Source organism: Canis lupus, chromosome 20, assembly GCF_048164855.1.
Source record: "Canis lupus baileyi chromosome 20, mCanLup2.hap1, whole genome shotgun sequence".
Lineage (NCBI taxonomy): Eukaryota > Metazoa > Chordata > Mammalia > Carnivora > Canidae > Canis > Canis lupus.
Window position 1 is genome coordinate 33,731,123 of NC_132857.1, and position 15,851 is coordinate 33,746,973.

Sequence of the window (15,851 nt, forward strand, 5' to 3'; positions counted from 1 at the left end):
CTCTGTGTGACTATCATAAATAAATAAAAATTTATAAAAAAAAAAAAATACTCTGACAAAGCAGAAGGTGACAAAAATCCTTTTCTAACTTCATAGGAAATTATAAGATCCAATTATAAAGTTATAAAATCCAATTGTAGTATATTTGTTTTGATGCCAGTAATGTAAAAGGTGCAGCTGAAGGACAGAAGCTTGACCATGGAACCTGAGCCGCTCCACGGAGCCTGGGGAGACGATAGCCATCTGGGGAGACGATAGCCAAAGGAGCTTGAGGCAACGAACGGACATTCACACAGCCATTAGCTAAATGATCATACTTCTGATCAAAAGTTAGCAGCAGAATCCACAAATACCTCAAAAGAAAGTTTTTAAAGTCAGTAGTATTATCTAGGATAAACACCAATCCAAAAAATATATGTGCATCTTGAAGATTTTTTTTTCTCAATTTACTACAATGCTTATATAATTCTTTTGTAATCATAAAAGTAACGGAGGTCTACAAAGAGAAAAAGCAGAAGATGACTTTTTTCTCTTGTAAGATATACATTTACCCATGTAAATGGGCCATAAAACAATGGTATGCACATTTACATATTCCCCAAAGTGTCCTCACAACTCCTATCGTATCTTTGAACACTAGGCAGTATCACCTATTCTTTCCTTCCAATGTGTGTAAAATACAAGAAAATCAAAGTCAAAGTTCTTCAGCAATCAGCTCAAAATATGCCTGTGCCAATCCTATTGCCTTTTGTTTTTCCTCAGTGAGGGTATTTTGGAAATATTTATTTCCAGACTGTTTTCAGTCTAAGGAAAGGTTAGAGTCCTTTGGTGACCCAAAGCAGGTCACAGCCCAACCACCCAGGTACATGTTTGGTCAGTTTTGTTAGACAAGCAAAGGAAGTATCCAACTCTTGATCTCAGATCATGATCAGCTCATGATCTCAGGGTTGTGAGATTGAATCCTGCATAGGGCTCCACACTGGGCATGGAGCCTGCTTAATATTCTCTCGTCCTCTGCCCCTCCCCCACTTCCCTTTCTAAAAAAAAAAAAATGAAGTTATGTCCTTGTCCTCTGACAGGTGGGATGGTAGTTAGGCATGCAAAGCCTCACTGAGCCACACAACCCTATTGGACTTATGTTTTTCCCTACTAATGCCCACCCCCCGCCAAGACTAGTCCCTGAAAGACTGCCGGCAGAGGCCAAGCTCTGCCAGCCAAGTATGAAGAAGGGACCCTAGAGCCATCCTCTGATCCTTTGTTCTTTCTCTTGGGGATTTAAAAATTAACTTCTGGGTACAAAGCCGCCTGAAAGTTTACTGATATTGGTCTTTAAAAAAAAAAAAAAAAAAAACACTGATTATGGGTCTTTCTCTTAGCTGTGTCAGTTCTGGGTCCAATTAAACAATGTCTTATTAAGGCAGAAGGGCCAACCCACCAACTCTGCTCTCCAAACAAACGATCTCGCAGTCTTCCCCCCAGAAAGCAAAAACAAACACCCTGCCCTCTGCACCTCCCAACTAAGAAAAATGCTCTGGCTTCACCTCAATTGCCAGGGTGAGCAGAAAGTTCATCAGTGGAAGGTTTGACAGCAGGGACATGGCAGAGGAAGCTGAAGTCCCCTCCTGACTTCTGAACTGGTCTCGCTGGCAGGCCCAGCTGGTACATCCAGCTAGCAAGGCCAGCATTCTGTCGCTGAAACACACAGCTGAAATGGATGAATGCAGAACTCCAGCCAGAGCAGATGGCTGTGGGTAATGTTAATTAATATTAAATGACACCAGATGATCATAACTGATTTAAGAAACAGGGTAAATAAGGGGAAAAAATCAAAATCACAAAGTAACAAGCCCAACTTTCTTATCTGGGGCTACTATGTATTTTCATAGATTTATTTTCCTTCAGTCAAAAGCCTTTAATTCTTTGCGGTAAATAAAGGATTTCTATGGCAGTGAGAGAGAGCAGTGTACACAGATCACTTTTCTACTGGCCCCAGCTCCTGTTTGGGACAGATCTGACCTCGAGAGAATGAGAAGAGCCTCTAGCTCCCCTCCTATCTTCTCTTCATTGTCTTCAGCCACCTCCAGGTGCTCACTAGGCTGATTATTGTCCAGACCTCTCCGCTTCTCCCCCAAACCTTCTCCCTACTTCCAGAAGCTCCTCTGCAATCACAGCCAGAGATCCACTCTATCCAATCCCAAGGACTCCCTCAGCTCCACTTAGGGCCCCAAATTCTATTCCAAAAAGTACAGCCACCTGTACAATATCTCCTAATCACACTAAACTCAACACTTGCCAAACTGACCTTCTCCTCTTCCCACTGAAGCTAGCTCCCACTTTCCTACATGTATTTTTTTCAACTCAGGCGTCTCTTAATTCTCAATTGCTCTTCCCTTGTCTTAGTCCATTCAGGCTTCTCTAACAAAACCACCACTGACCAGGTGAGTTAAACAACAGATCTGCAATCAAGGCATCAGCTGATTCAGTGTCTAGTAAGGGCCCACTTCCTGGCTCACAGACCACATCTCTTGGCTCTGTCGTCACATGGTGGAAGGACCAGGAGGCTCTGAGTCCTTTTCATTCAGGCATTAATCCCATTCTCCTGAGGGCTTCACCCTCCTGACCTAATCGCCTCCCAAAGGCCCCACCTCCAATACCATCCAATTAGGGATTAGGCTTACATTGTATAAATGTGAAGGGACACACACATTCAGTCCACAACATCCTCGGTCCCCCCAACCTCAAGTTGACTCCTTCCTTTACAATGCACTGCACCTGCCATCTAGTCAGGCCCACTATCAGCCACCCAAGCTGACCTTTGGTCTCTCTATTGGTAATATGACAGCCAGGATACAAAACTGCAGCTGTCCAACTCCAAAGCTCCTCTCTCCCTGCTTAAACACACACACACACACACACACACACACACACACACACACACACACACACATACACAGTCCCCCAATGCCTATCAAAGTCCAAGCTCCCTAACCTCTCAATTCAGATTTTTTTTTTTTTTTTTTTTTTTTTTTTATGATAGTCACACACACAGAGAGAGAGAGAGAGAGGCAGAGACACAGGCAGAGGGAGAAGCAGGTTCCATGCCGGGAGCCCGACATGGGATTCGATCCCGGGTCTCCAGGATCGCGCCCTGGGCCAAAGGCAGGTGCTAAACCACTGCGCCACCCAGGGATCCCCACAATTCAGATTTTCTAAACCTAACAGTCCAACCAGACTGTCTCCTGCAATCAACTGTGTAACATCTCCATCCCTACTAAATTAACACAGGCATACCTCATCTTATTGGACTTCACAGATACAGCGTTTTTTTATAAACTGAAGGTTCGTGGCAACCCTGTGTCCAGCAAGTCTGTTGGCCCCATTTTTCCATCACCAATTGCTCACTTCGTGTCTGCCACATTTTGCTAATTCTCACAATACTTCAAACTTTTTCATATTTGTTACAGTGATCTATGGTCAATGACTGAAACTCACCAAAAGCTCAGATGATAACATTTTTAGCAATAAAGTATTTTTTAATTAAAATATGTAATCTTTTAGACATAATACTATTGCAGACTTAACAGACTACAGCATAGCATAAACATTATATAGGCACTAGGGAAAAATTCATTTGACTTGCTTTATTGCGATATTCGCTTTACTGCAGTGGTCTGGAACTAAATCCACATTTCCAAGGTGTGCTTGTACCCTTTCTGCTTTGGTTTCAATTCTGCCCCCCAAAAATGATCTCCTCCTAGTTCCATACATATCTAAATCCTACCTCTCTCATGAACCGGTTCACATTATACCCAAATTCCTATAGCAACTGTTCACAAATTATTTAGCAATGACGTTGTTATTATAACATCTTGTCTGTTACTAACCTCAATTTTAACTCGTGGCAAGAAATTCAGATTGCTAAAGGGAAAACAAGTGGATGGTCTCTTCAAAACCTAAACATAAAATCACCATTTGGGGATACCTAGGTGACTCAGTAAAGTGTCTGCCTTCAGCTCAGATCATTATCTCAGGGTCATAATCTCAGAGTCTGTTTCTCCCAGAAACATGCTCTCATTCTCTCTCATTCACTCTCTCAAATAAATAAAATCTTAAAAAAAAAAAAAATCACTTTTACCATAGACTCCTAGGTATCTATACAAAAGAAATGGAAAAACCTACTCATACAGACTTGCACGAGGACGTTCATAGCAACATTATGAAATTAGATCTTCCTCATTAGATAAATAGTGAAATATGGAATACCCATACAAAGGAATACTACTTAGGAATAAGAAGGAACAAACTACCAGCACATGCTGTGGCATAGATGAACCTTGAAAACATTACGCTAAGTGATAAGACACAAAAGACCACATGTTATAGATTTCATTATATGAAATAACCTGAAAAGGCAAATTTATGGAAACAGATTAGGGCTGGGAACTTCTAGAAGATAAAAAATTTTCTAAAACTGATAGATGATGATTGTGGCACTACTGTACAAATCACTTGATTTAAGTCTTTATCTGTAAAGTGTACTTCAATGAAGATGTTAAAAATTCCAAAAAATTACAGTAGTTGCTCAAATAGTAGTTGAATGTACCTCTTACCCATTTGTATCCTTCTCACTACCTCTCTCCTGCAACTAGACCCTAAACATCGTGAGGGCAGACCTAGTTTCCCACTCATTTTTTTTAAAGAAAGATTTTATTTATTTATTCATGAGAGACACAGAGACAGAGAGAGGGAGAGGCAGAGACACAGGCAGAGGGAGATGCAGGCTCCATGCAGGGAGCCTAACATGGGACTCGATCCCAGGATCACACCCTGGGCTGAAAGCAGGCGCTAAACCACTGAGCCACCCAGGGATTCCCCACCCCACCCTCCACTCATTTTTTATGCTAATTTTTAACACAAACTGCATCTAACCCAAAGCTATACAAACACTGTGTTCATAACTATCGGTGGATTGGGTTTTGCCTCATCAGGCTATATATAGTGAGGCCACCAAAAGCATCAATGGAGAAATGGTGTATGTGGATGCAGAGGCAGAAGTGTTCAAACCACGGCTCCTCCACTTCATAGCTATGAACTCCAAGGCAAGTGGATTGCCCTCTCTAAGGGTGCTCCCCATCTAAAATGAGGACAACAGTGGTAGCTACCTCAGTTATATGGGGATGAAATCAGATGGTCTGGATAAAATGTGTAGCCCAGAGCTTGGAACATTTATTAAAAGTTCACTGAATGTTGGCTTAAAACACTCATACACACACACACACACACACACACACACACACACAAAAACACTCATACACAAACCAACACAAATGCACACACACCAGGTAAATCTCTTTCAAACAGGAAACAACCTTCAACAGACAATTAGGATGGCTCCACCCTCTTCTTGTCATCCAACAGGTAAGAGCAGCTCTGGGACAGCTCTTCTTCCTCCCAAGCCCAGCAAAGTTTTTGTGACCAAAAATACCACTATATTCATTTAACCCAAACGGCTACATGTTGCCCACGACTTTCAACATTTAGTTTGACCCTCCATCTGCTGACTCCCATCCTGCAAGGTGGGATTTTACTTCCTGGCCCCCTCAGTGTTTAAAAGGGCAACGTATCTAGTTCTAACTATGAGAGGAAGTAACAGGTCATGGGGAAACCAGAATATGTGTTTGTGTAAGACCCTCCACAACCGATTCTCTCTCCCACTATCAATGGTCCAGTTGGTGGCTCCTCTGTCAGCTAGATGAGGACAACCTGTAACAGATACAGTGTGAGTGAGAAATAAACTCTGTAGTATGCCTAGCAGTTTTGAGGGGTGCTAGCTCAGGATAACCAAGGCTCCCCTGACAAAGTCACAGGCTCTCAGGCTGTGAAAATATGTATTTTAAAGGTCTTACCCCCCAAAAGCCTTCTAGACCCTCTTAATTCCCCTGGCTTCCATGATAAGTCACTCTCCTTGCTCTCTGGCAGTCTCTAACCCTTTCTCCTTAACCCTCATGGTCTCTTCCTCTGCCTAACACACTACCCCCGCCCCCCCCGCTGTGAACCAGAGTTTTGTCCTCACCTTGTTCGTCTTCTCATTCTATATGCTCTCCAGGGTGATCTTACCCACTCTCTCCTGACCCATCTACCACACACACGGTAACCCTACCCAAGCTATCCCACGCTGGCTCCAGGCTTCCCTCATGCCCAAAGTCCTACTGGCCAGCTCCATCTCATGCTCTACAAGCATCATAAACCCAACACATCTAACAGTCCTCTTGCACCCCCTACCTGGACTAACAGCACGTTAACTCAACTTAGTCTTCCAGATCAGAAACCTGACAGTTAAGCTAAACTCCCTCCTCTCCTCTTCTTGCCCTCACCCCCAGTTCATTGAAATCACCACTCCCATTAATTTCACCTCTTAAATGTTACTTTTGTTTGAAGGGGAGGAGCATTTTTGTTTAATGTTTATTACAGTGACTGGTGCCAGGAATACAGTGATGCTCCACCTGAAGAGCACAGTTCAGTCCAGACCAAGAACCAAGAAAGCCACGATTTCTGAGTACATGTTATAAGCTATGCCAAATGGCATCCTGCAGATCCACCTCATCTCTTTAGCCACTTGTTTAAGTAAAGGACTCGAAACACTGCCAAAGAAGCTTTCGTTCTTTATTAAATTCTCTTAAGCGTTACCAATATTATTATTCAAGTTTAAGACAGGGCATATCTTATGAAGTACTTATGGGTTCTCTTCTTATAAATAAATTTATAAAGAAAACATCCACTAATTCATCTCTACTTTCTCTAAGCTGCTCAATTTTCTAAAATTGAAAAGAACAATTCTGGTGTACTAAAACCAGAGCTGAGGCTTTTCAATATGCTCAATTACAATACTTTTAATTTAACTGAGTGGTTGGTGTCTTTTGATCATTTTAACTATTACACAGCAGTATGTGCTCATCACCCCTGTTCTTCAGCCTCAAAACACCTTTAGAATTTATTCTCTACATAGAAGAAACCATTACCAAGCTTACTGCAAATGTTTGATCATAAGTTTAAAAGCCTTTTATGCTCAACCCAGGCAGTGCTGTAACTGCTCATTTTAGATGACTGCCCTACACACTTCCAACACCCAAAACCCCTTTCTTCTTTCTATAAATTCTTCTGCAGAAAGAGTGGTCAAGAAAATTGTTCTAAAACCCAAAAATGCATAGGAATTTATGCTTCATTTCTACTTTTTTCCTCAGGATGGAAAATCTGATCAGTCTTTTAACTTGGCCTAATCATGGCTCTGACAGCAATGCCAAATATTCTAATGCACAAACAGAAAGCCTAAACTGGCATCAGGCATGAGAGGATGATACTTCTAAATACTTCCTATTATTCTGAAAACACTAGCACCGTCCTTTCAGTGAGCTCCAAAACACTGTGGGTTAAGTCACCATTTTAAATCGTTTCAATTCAATAGCGAAAATTACCTGGCAAGTATTCTTAGCACTACCTGAAAACAAGGTGGGGGAGGAGGGTGCCAACAAGGTTTATGTGACTTGCCCAAAACTGTAAATCTAAAACCTGACTGTTGGGATAGCTGCCAACAACCTGAAATTGCTTACTCTAAAAAACATTACCAAATCAGCTGATCTTTTTTTAATCCAAGGTTTTCTCTTTTTTCCCCTCAGACAAAGCACAGCATTTTTCTCTCAGAACATACCAGTCAGGGTATTGCTAATTAACTTGACTGGGTGGCTTTATAGTCTCAGGCCAGACGGTCTAGCTGGCTGCTAGGAAAAAGGTTTCATAGCTTAAAAATATATTATATGAAGTGTTAGTTCACGATGTGTGTGAAAACGATTTCTAAATTGCTGCAAGAGCAGAATGTTAAGGCAACATCAGAAAACAGAGGTGTTGTAAAACACTAAGCCCTACTCCCCACCTGGTAAATAGAGCTAAATGATAAGATGTTACTCAATCCCCTGATACAAAAACGTCCCAAAATAATCTGTTGAACTTGACTTTGCAATTTCATCTTTTATATTTTGATGGCAGTGAGAGAAACCCTGGGGCTTTAACTCCCTTGCAAAAAATTTCAACATCTGATTTACTCACGAGGCTTAAAATAAGGAAGGAAAATATAAAATAAGTTGTCCTTTGCTTGGCAACCATCCTTTTTAATTACCTATTTCTATACTGTATCCAGGCTACACCTGGGAATGGATGGCTAATTTGGATACAGAAAACACCAAGGATCACTTCTGGAAGAAACACAAGACAATAAACTTCTCCATCAGTACATCAACAGCATCAGGGTAAGCAAGAAAAGGACTTTACCGAGAGCTTGACATTTACACTTTTTGACAGAACTGAAATACACTGAATTACAGAGCAAATTCACTGAACAACAAAGAAAAATCTGTCCTTGTAAAGGCTATTTTTTTTTTTACCCCCAAAAAAGTGGTTCAATTTTGATACTTACACCACACACTGGTTAAGAAAATAAAGCGCGGTGTTTAGCAACGGGGCAATCCTAACTACCATGAGGTGCACAGGGCTCACCCTCACCGGCAACCACTAAGGTCAGCAGGGCCAGGCACAAGGAGAGCCGCCTATTTCTCTGCACAAGCCGCCGCGGTCTCCTTATTGAAGCCCCGGATGGAGAGATCATAGACCACCTCCTCCACTTTCTTCACGTCGTACTTCAAGCCATCATAGCGCTTCCTCAGGGAGTCGTTTTTCAGGTTGAGAAGGCGGAAGCCAGAATCGAGCTCATTGATGAAGGTGGAGATGTGGAGGGGCCGAGAGTAGTCTCCAGCAGTCACACTGTTAACAGACAGCCTCGACTACACGAGGGAAGGCAGAAAGGGATATGTTACAACAGGGCTCTTTAGCATGTCTTCCTCCCAATCACAACTAAAACACCCTCAAAGCCATGCAACTTTTCTACACCATCTTCCTTAATTATGTTCTGACAATTGTTTGGTATTACAAAATTATTTCATAACTCAAGAAACCATCCCCTTACTTTTGGAGTTTTCTCTGGGTACAAGTTTTCATCGATAGGAACAAAGGCTCCAATGGACACCTTTATAACAGCCTTTTTTTGTTCTTTAAAATTATTTTTGGGGGATCCCTGGGTGGCTGAGCAGTTCAGCGCCTGCCTTTGGTCCAGGGCGCAATCCTGGAGTCCCGGGATCAAGTACCGCATCGGGCTCCCGGCATGGAGCCTGCTTCTCCCTCCTCCTGTCTCTGCCTCTCTCTCTATGTCTATCATAAATAAATAAATAAAATTTTTTTAAAGAAGTGAATAAATAAATAAATAATTTTCATAGGAGAATCTCTCCAAAGAGACATTAAGAGAATATAGGCAAAAATAATATGTGGCTATAAAATTAAATAGTTCTCCAAAACAATGTATGTATTTACACATTACTAGGAATATATACATTCTGCCAAAACTTTGAAAGGAAGAAGTATTACCATGTTTTAAAATTCACAAATCAGGGGTGCCTGGGTGGCTCAGTCAGTTAAGCATCTGCCTTCAGCTTAGTCATAATCCGAGCCCAGCTGTAAGCTCCCTGCTCAGCAGGGAGTCTACTTCTCCCTCTTACTTTGCCCCTCTCCCCGCCACTTGTGCTCTCCCTCGCTGTCTCTCTCAAATGAATAGAATATTTAAAAATAATAATATAAATAGGACAGCCTGGGTTGCTCAGTGGTTTAGCACCACCTTCGGCCCAGGACCTGATCCTAGAGACCCGGGATCGAGTCCCACGTCGGGCTCCCTGCATGGAGCCTGCTTCTCCCTCTGCCTGTGTCTCTGCCTCTCTCTCTCTCTGTCTCTCTCATGAATCAATAAATAAAATCTTTTAAAAAAATAGTAATAATAATATAAATAAATAGAAATTCACACATTAGTTAAATATGCACAGCTAGCTCATTGTTTGAATTGGCCTTTCTCAGATGACTAGCAAAACGTAACACACACAAGGTACAATGACAAATTGGTGGTTGATAGCTTAGAAAATATTTCCTGCATTTTTGTACCTATTTTAAAAACTGACAGCGAAGTGGGAAGATCAAAAAAGCAAATGGTAGGGGCACCTGGCTGGCTCAGTCAGTGGAGCATATGACTCTTGGCCTTGGAGTTGTGAGTTCAAGACCCACATCAGGCATGGAGCCTACTTAAAAAGAAAATTTAAAAAAAACTAAAAAAATTTAAAAAAGCAAATGGCAAATCACTAAGCTTCTTACCAATTCACTGGCAAGAATTAGAACTCCTGAGAGATAATCTTCTACATCCAGATGAAATCCTTTCTCCCGATCTGGCTCAACTAAAAAATATACCAAAGTAAAAATAAGGTCATCATGTGAACAGAAACAGGTCCTACAAATATAAAATACTACATACATAATTTCTCCCAAGAAAAGAAGAAAAATAATCTTTTACAATTGTCTTTTGAATGTTCATACTTCTGGCAACTAGGCCGCATTGTGGATTTCTGAGCTCTTTAGACAGCAATTTTTCCTTTCATTCTTCTCTTCAAAGAATAATACCAACAAGAATATCATCTAGCTGTATCAGAGAACATCTTTGTTTTTGGACAAAACATGCGGCAGCATTTAAAGGAGGAGCCATAATATTACAAGTGGCTTTCAAATGGTTCACACATAAAGTGAGAAGACTGAAAAACACAGCAAAATGTTAAGTAGAAAATCTAAGTGTTGTGTAAACAGGTATTCACTGTACTACTCTTTCAATTTTCCATAGGCTAGGATTTTTTTAAAACTAAATTTCACAAACTTAAAGAAACACTCGTGTACAAAAAGCCACTCCATGTGTTTACTTTTTATGTTTCCAAGTCATTAGTTTTCCATTTAGTTCTCATTTGTTTTAACAGAAAGTTCAAGCAAACAATAGTTCCCCCTCAACCAAATATTAAGCTACCATGCCTGATTCTGCAGATCCATGCTAATGAAGACACTTACTGCCAAGAATTTCTGTAACCGCTTCTCGAGTCACTAGTGTTTCTGATTCCAAGTACACAACAAATGCTGCCAAGAAGACCAAACGCTGCAACACAAACCTCCAGTGCTCATGAAATCTGCATGGATATAATAAGCTCGTTTAGGTTGAGGGATCAGGGGGCCTTAAAAAAGATAAGTTTAGTACAGTAGCAAACATTTTAGAAATAAGAAGCTTTTTCAAATCAAATCTATGTAAAACACCAACGTGTAAATCATGTAAGAACAATATAACACTTAAATATATCAGATGGATTCAGTATGAGTTTTACAAGCTCAAGTTTTACAAGTTTTACAAGCTATGAGTTTTGTAACAACTACTTATGAGAAGTTCGATAAATGAGAGCCATGACCCAACTTTAATGAATATAAAAATATTTACAATGTAAGTTTATAGATGACAAGAACGACTGTATTTTAGAAGTTTAATCACTAAGAACAAGGACTTTACCGAGAAAGTAAATTTTTCTCATGCTCTGAGAAAAATTAAAATTGGCAAGTACAGTTTGATCAGAACAGCAACTGTGTATCAGCCTCAACACCTAACTTACTCTCACATTTTGACTTGAGTGTAGCGTATCAAGAAAATCCTAATTCACACATGTAATAAAAAACTACCATTTACGATCACTAAGCTGATAGACTTAAACTTTCAGGATACTGCAATTAAACTGAGCTAGAAGCCGCAAAAAAGGAATCGGAAATTTTACACCCCCAAATGCTCTCATTATGCTATGCCTCCTGAATTTCAAATATGGCAAATTCAAAAAACTTTTGCAATGCAATTTGAGTCAAACAAAACCTTCTAAGGGCCAAATCACCCAGAGGTCAGCCTCAGAATGACCTCCAAACTACATGATCTCTCAAGATCCTGTCAATTCTATTGTTCAGTGTCTCTATACATTCATTATTACCTTACAGCAGGGGTCAGCAAACTTTTTCTGTGAAGGGTCAGATGGTAATATTTCAGGCTTACTGAACCACATTCAGTCTCTGTCACATATTCTTATTGGGGTGTTTTTGGCTTTCTTTTTTTAACAACCCTTTAAAATATAAGCAGTTCTTATCTTCCAAAGGCGGTGGGCCACAGGTAGTTTGCCAACCCCTGCCTTAAATTACCTTGTAAAGTTATATTATCCACTTTCTACATATGTGTCCTATTTTTTGCCCACACATGTCTTAACAGAACGTCTTTTTCAGTAGGAAAACAAACACAAGTAAAGACTCTAGTTTCTTATTCACCGTATTACGTCAATACCCAAATGCAGCTTTTTCCAGTTTAACGTCTATGAAATTAGGATGTATTTTACAATCTATAAACTTCATAATTACGATTGGCAACAAATTTTCTTCCCTAGTGGTACATAAAATGGTAACTCTTAAAATTAATGGTGCTACAGATTCAACAAGACACAGCATAAAATATTAACTAAATATGCTACTTGGCAGTAAAATTCAAACTCTGAGGTAATATTCAATTCATTTATATAGTGCTACCGAATCCCATAATTTAACAGCATAAATATGGTTCATCCAATTTCACAAGTAATTTAAACACACTAAAGAGATATTCTTTAGTTGATTGTCATACAATGACTATTTTCGTTTTCATTCCTTTTTCATGGTAAAAATTCTACATGTTCCTTAGGAAAATTCTCAAAGGAAGGAAAAAAATAAAATCCACCAATTTTGTCGCTATTAAAATACCATCACTATTAATAGTCTGATTCTTTTTGGTTTTTCTACATAGATGAATTTTTACCTAGTTCTAAGCAATCATTCAGCACATACAAAGGTCTGCATTTTTATTTAAAATGTTACAACATGGGATCCCTGGGTGGCTCAGTGGTTTGGTGCCTGCCTTCAGCCCAGGGCATGATCCTGGAGTCCCGGAATCAAGTCCCACATCAGGCTCCCTGCATGGAGCCTGCTTCTCCCTCTGCCTGTGTGTGTGTGTGTGTGTGTGTGTGTGTGTGTGTGTGTGTGTGTCTCATGAGTAAATAAATAAAATCTTTAAAAAAAAAAAGTCACGAAATAATGCTATTTTTCTTACAAACCTGTAATACTGTTCAGCAGGGAACTTGGTCTTCAAAGATGTTAGATGTGTTTTTACTGTACCAAAATGTTCTCGAGCCTTCAAACACCTCTTTGGAACTGAGCACAAAAAGATAATCAAACATAGTAATGAAAGAGTTATCAAATTTCAAATACAGTTCTTCCTTAATAACCTATGCAGTCTACTGGAAATAAATCAACTTAAAAAAAAAAAAAAATCTCATGACCAAATGCAGGGTATGCATCTCTACTTTTCAGCTGGCTCCCAATATTTCATCTCTAGTTTCCCGACTGATTTACTAACACTGAAATCTAGACAAAAATTTGCTGAAACGGAATACTTCAGCAGACCAGTCAGTAATCTATCCTAAATGTCATCCTTAAAGGGCCATGTACCTGCTGCTATTCCTGGTCAGTTCTTAAAGGATGCCTAAAATTGGACAGCTTTGAGCTCCCCATATTTTTTCAAAAAGTTGTATCCAGTATTCTCCATCTGACTGACCAACTGCATACCACTGAGAAAAATGACTTGCCTCTCACACTTGTAAGTTACATAATAACTTTCACTGAAGATATATTTTAGCTCTTTCAGTTGTGCTGACTACATCTTACAATGAAGGCTCCGTGTTTGAACTTGTATCTGATCTCCATTCACGTGGCTAACTATAAACACATTGCACTGGCCATTTCTTATCTGCAAATGCATATTAAACCATATTCAATGAATGAAAGATTGGGCTTAAAAGCAAGAGAGCCAAATAAAAGATACACAAGAGAGCTACAAAACTACTACAATTACCACATTATAATCACATTGTCATGTCGCCACGTTAAAGTGGAAGATCAACCATAACACACAGAAATCTATAAACCTATAAAAACCTTACTCACCTGCTTCTCCCATTTTTATTCACCGTATAACATGAGGGACATTTTTCTTAATAAAATGACACAGACTTGAAATGTCTTCTGAACGGAAATTAACTATTTAAATGAGAGACCGGTAAATTGGATTTTAAAAACCCTCCAGAATCAAAAGAACTTACTGTCCTGAAAACCAGCACCCTGATGGACCCCTTGCAGTAGAGTTAAGATCTCTCGAGCTGTTTGTTCTAAACTCTGTACAACTTTTCGGATTTCCTAGAGAAATTAAAAATCAAAGTAACAGATAAACTCCACATAATGATTATCACAACCTCAAACCAAATATACTAGGCAGCACAGGTTAAATATCCATGGCATCTTCACCCACATTCAGAACTCTGACAATCTTTACAAGGACTGAACTGGTGCAGGTAACATCCAGGTTTGAATCCTGACTCTGCCACTTCCTTCCTCTGTGAGACCTTCAGGAGGTTATTAAAGCCTGAGATTTCTCACGTAACCTCAAAGGATCACCGCCACCCACCCCAAACATCCCACTGGGACGCTATTCAAAGAGAGAAAGCGCCTGAAGGTGATTTGTAGAAAGAAGAGTGCACGGCCATACAAACACCGGGTATTTTTCAATCATTTTGCAAACAGTCACTGAGCAGACACACGTGCAAACGTAAATACGGGGCACCCAACCCGACAGCCCTTTCCTTCTCGCAGTTGAGAGCCTCACTGGGGAGACGCGTTTAAAAACATACGGACCGGGGCGGGGGGGGGGGGGGGGGGATTTAAGGTGAGTGCGCTGCTAGGAAACACGACAGGGAAAGGATCGTTCGGACTGGGACATCAAAGACAGGAAGAGGAAGTAACCAGGAAAAGAAAGCGAAGGTGCGAATTCCAGGAAAGCAGACCGTACGTGCAAAAGTCCCGACACAAGAAACTACCTGCGGAACTGGAGGAACGAAAGCAAAGTAAACTGAACACGATACACAACGGAAGATGGCGAGAGCGAGATGGGGCGCGGGGTTGGGGGGACACCTGTGGGCCAAGGGGCCCGGACCACTAGTCGAAGTGGGAAAAGAAGCCACAGGAGAGCCGTAAGGAGAAAAGGCCACGTGTGCTTTGAAGCCACAACAACAAACACGTGAAACGCGCGCGTGCTGTCGTGCGCCCCCAGCACCGACGGAACCTTCCACAGACAAGCGCCGAAGACGGAGACTGACGCTCAAACGAGGTTGCCGATGGGTCGGAGCCGAGCCCGGAGCGCAGGGAATCAAGACGAGGCGGCGGGAGGGCGCGTGGAGGAGGAACGTGCCCTGAGCCGAACCAGGGGAGCGACCCACCCCCGAGGCTTCCCCCCGCCCGGGGCAGGGCGACGAGGAGGGCCGAGCGAGGCGGCCCAGCAAGCGGGGAGAGGAGGGGAGGGGAGGGGAGGAGAGGGGGCTCGCCTCTCGGATGTCCTGCTCCGCAGCCAAAAAGCCCTGCAGCTCCACGAAGATCTCGCTCACAGACATGGCGCCGGCTGCACAACGATCAGCCAGTGCGGCGAGCGCGGCCGCCCAAGCGCGCTCCAGAGACCGCCAGCGCCGTCAGTCGCAACACCCGCCGCCGCCGCCGCGTCCCCCGGGCCCTGCGCTACGGACGTCGCTGGGGTCCTCTGAGGTCCGCGGCGCGCAGGACGCCGGGCCGTCCGCCGAGCTGCCTGATGTGCCGCCCCCACCCCCGGCCCGGAAGCCGCGGCGCGCGCCCAGGGGGAGGGGCGGAAGGGAGTGGGCGGGGCTTCCGCGAGGCCTTTGCGGACAGGCATCGCCGCAGACAGCCCGCGCCGTGGGGAGCCCGCAGGGGCGGGGCCGGTTGGCGGCGGGGCGGGGGAGCGCGGCTCCGGCTTCCGTGTTTGTTCGGAGCCGAGGCGG

At 42.1% G+C, this 15,851-nt stretch overlaps 1 protein-coding gene across 1 annotated transcript; it reads right to left on the reverse strand.

The window, feature by feature from the left end:
• Positions 1-6,649: 6,649 nt before the first annotated feature.
• On the reverse strand, positions 6,650-15,604 carry TSN (translin). The gene is made up of 6 exons (XM_072788826.1): positions 15,387-15,604; positions 14,112-14,205; positions 13,068-13,164; positions 10,975-11,090; positions 10,240-10,319; positions 6,650-8,831 (listed from the first exon to the last, which is right to left on the reverse strand). Exons 1-6 carry the CDS (start codon positions 15,450-15,452, stop codon positions 8,598-8,600), a joined length of 687 nt encoding a protein of 228 aa, XP_072644927.1. The 5' UTR covers positions 15,453-15,604; the 3' UTR covers positions 6,650-8,597.
• Positions 15,605-15,851: the final 247 nt, after the last annotated feature.

Coding starts and splice junctions, on each gene's coding strand:
- TSN (XM_072788826.1), bottom strand. CDS start 15,452: ATGTCTGTGAGCGAGATCTTCGTGGAGCTGCAGGGCTTTTTGGCTGCG. Junction 13,165..14,111: donor GGGTGCTGGTTTTCAGGACA/GTAAGTTCTTTT, acceptor TTTTGTGCTCAG/TTCCAAAGAGGTGTTTGAAG. Junction 10,320..10,974: donor GGTTACAGAAATTCTTGGCA/GTAAGTGTCTTC, acceptor TATATTTTTTAG/TTGAGCCAGATCGGGAGAAA.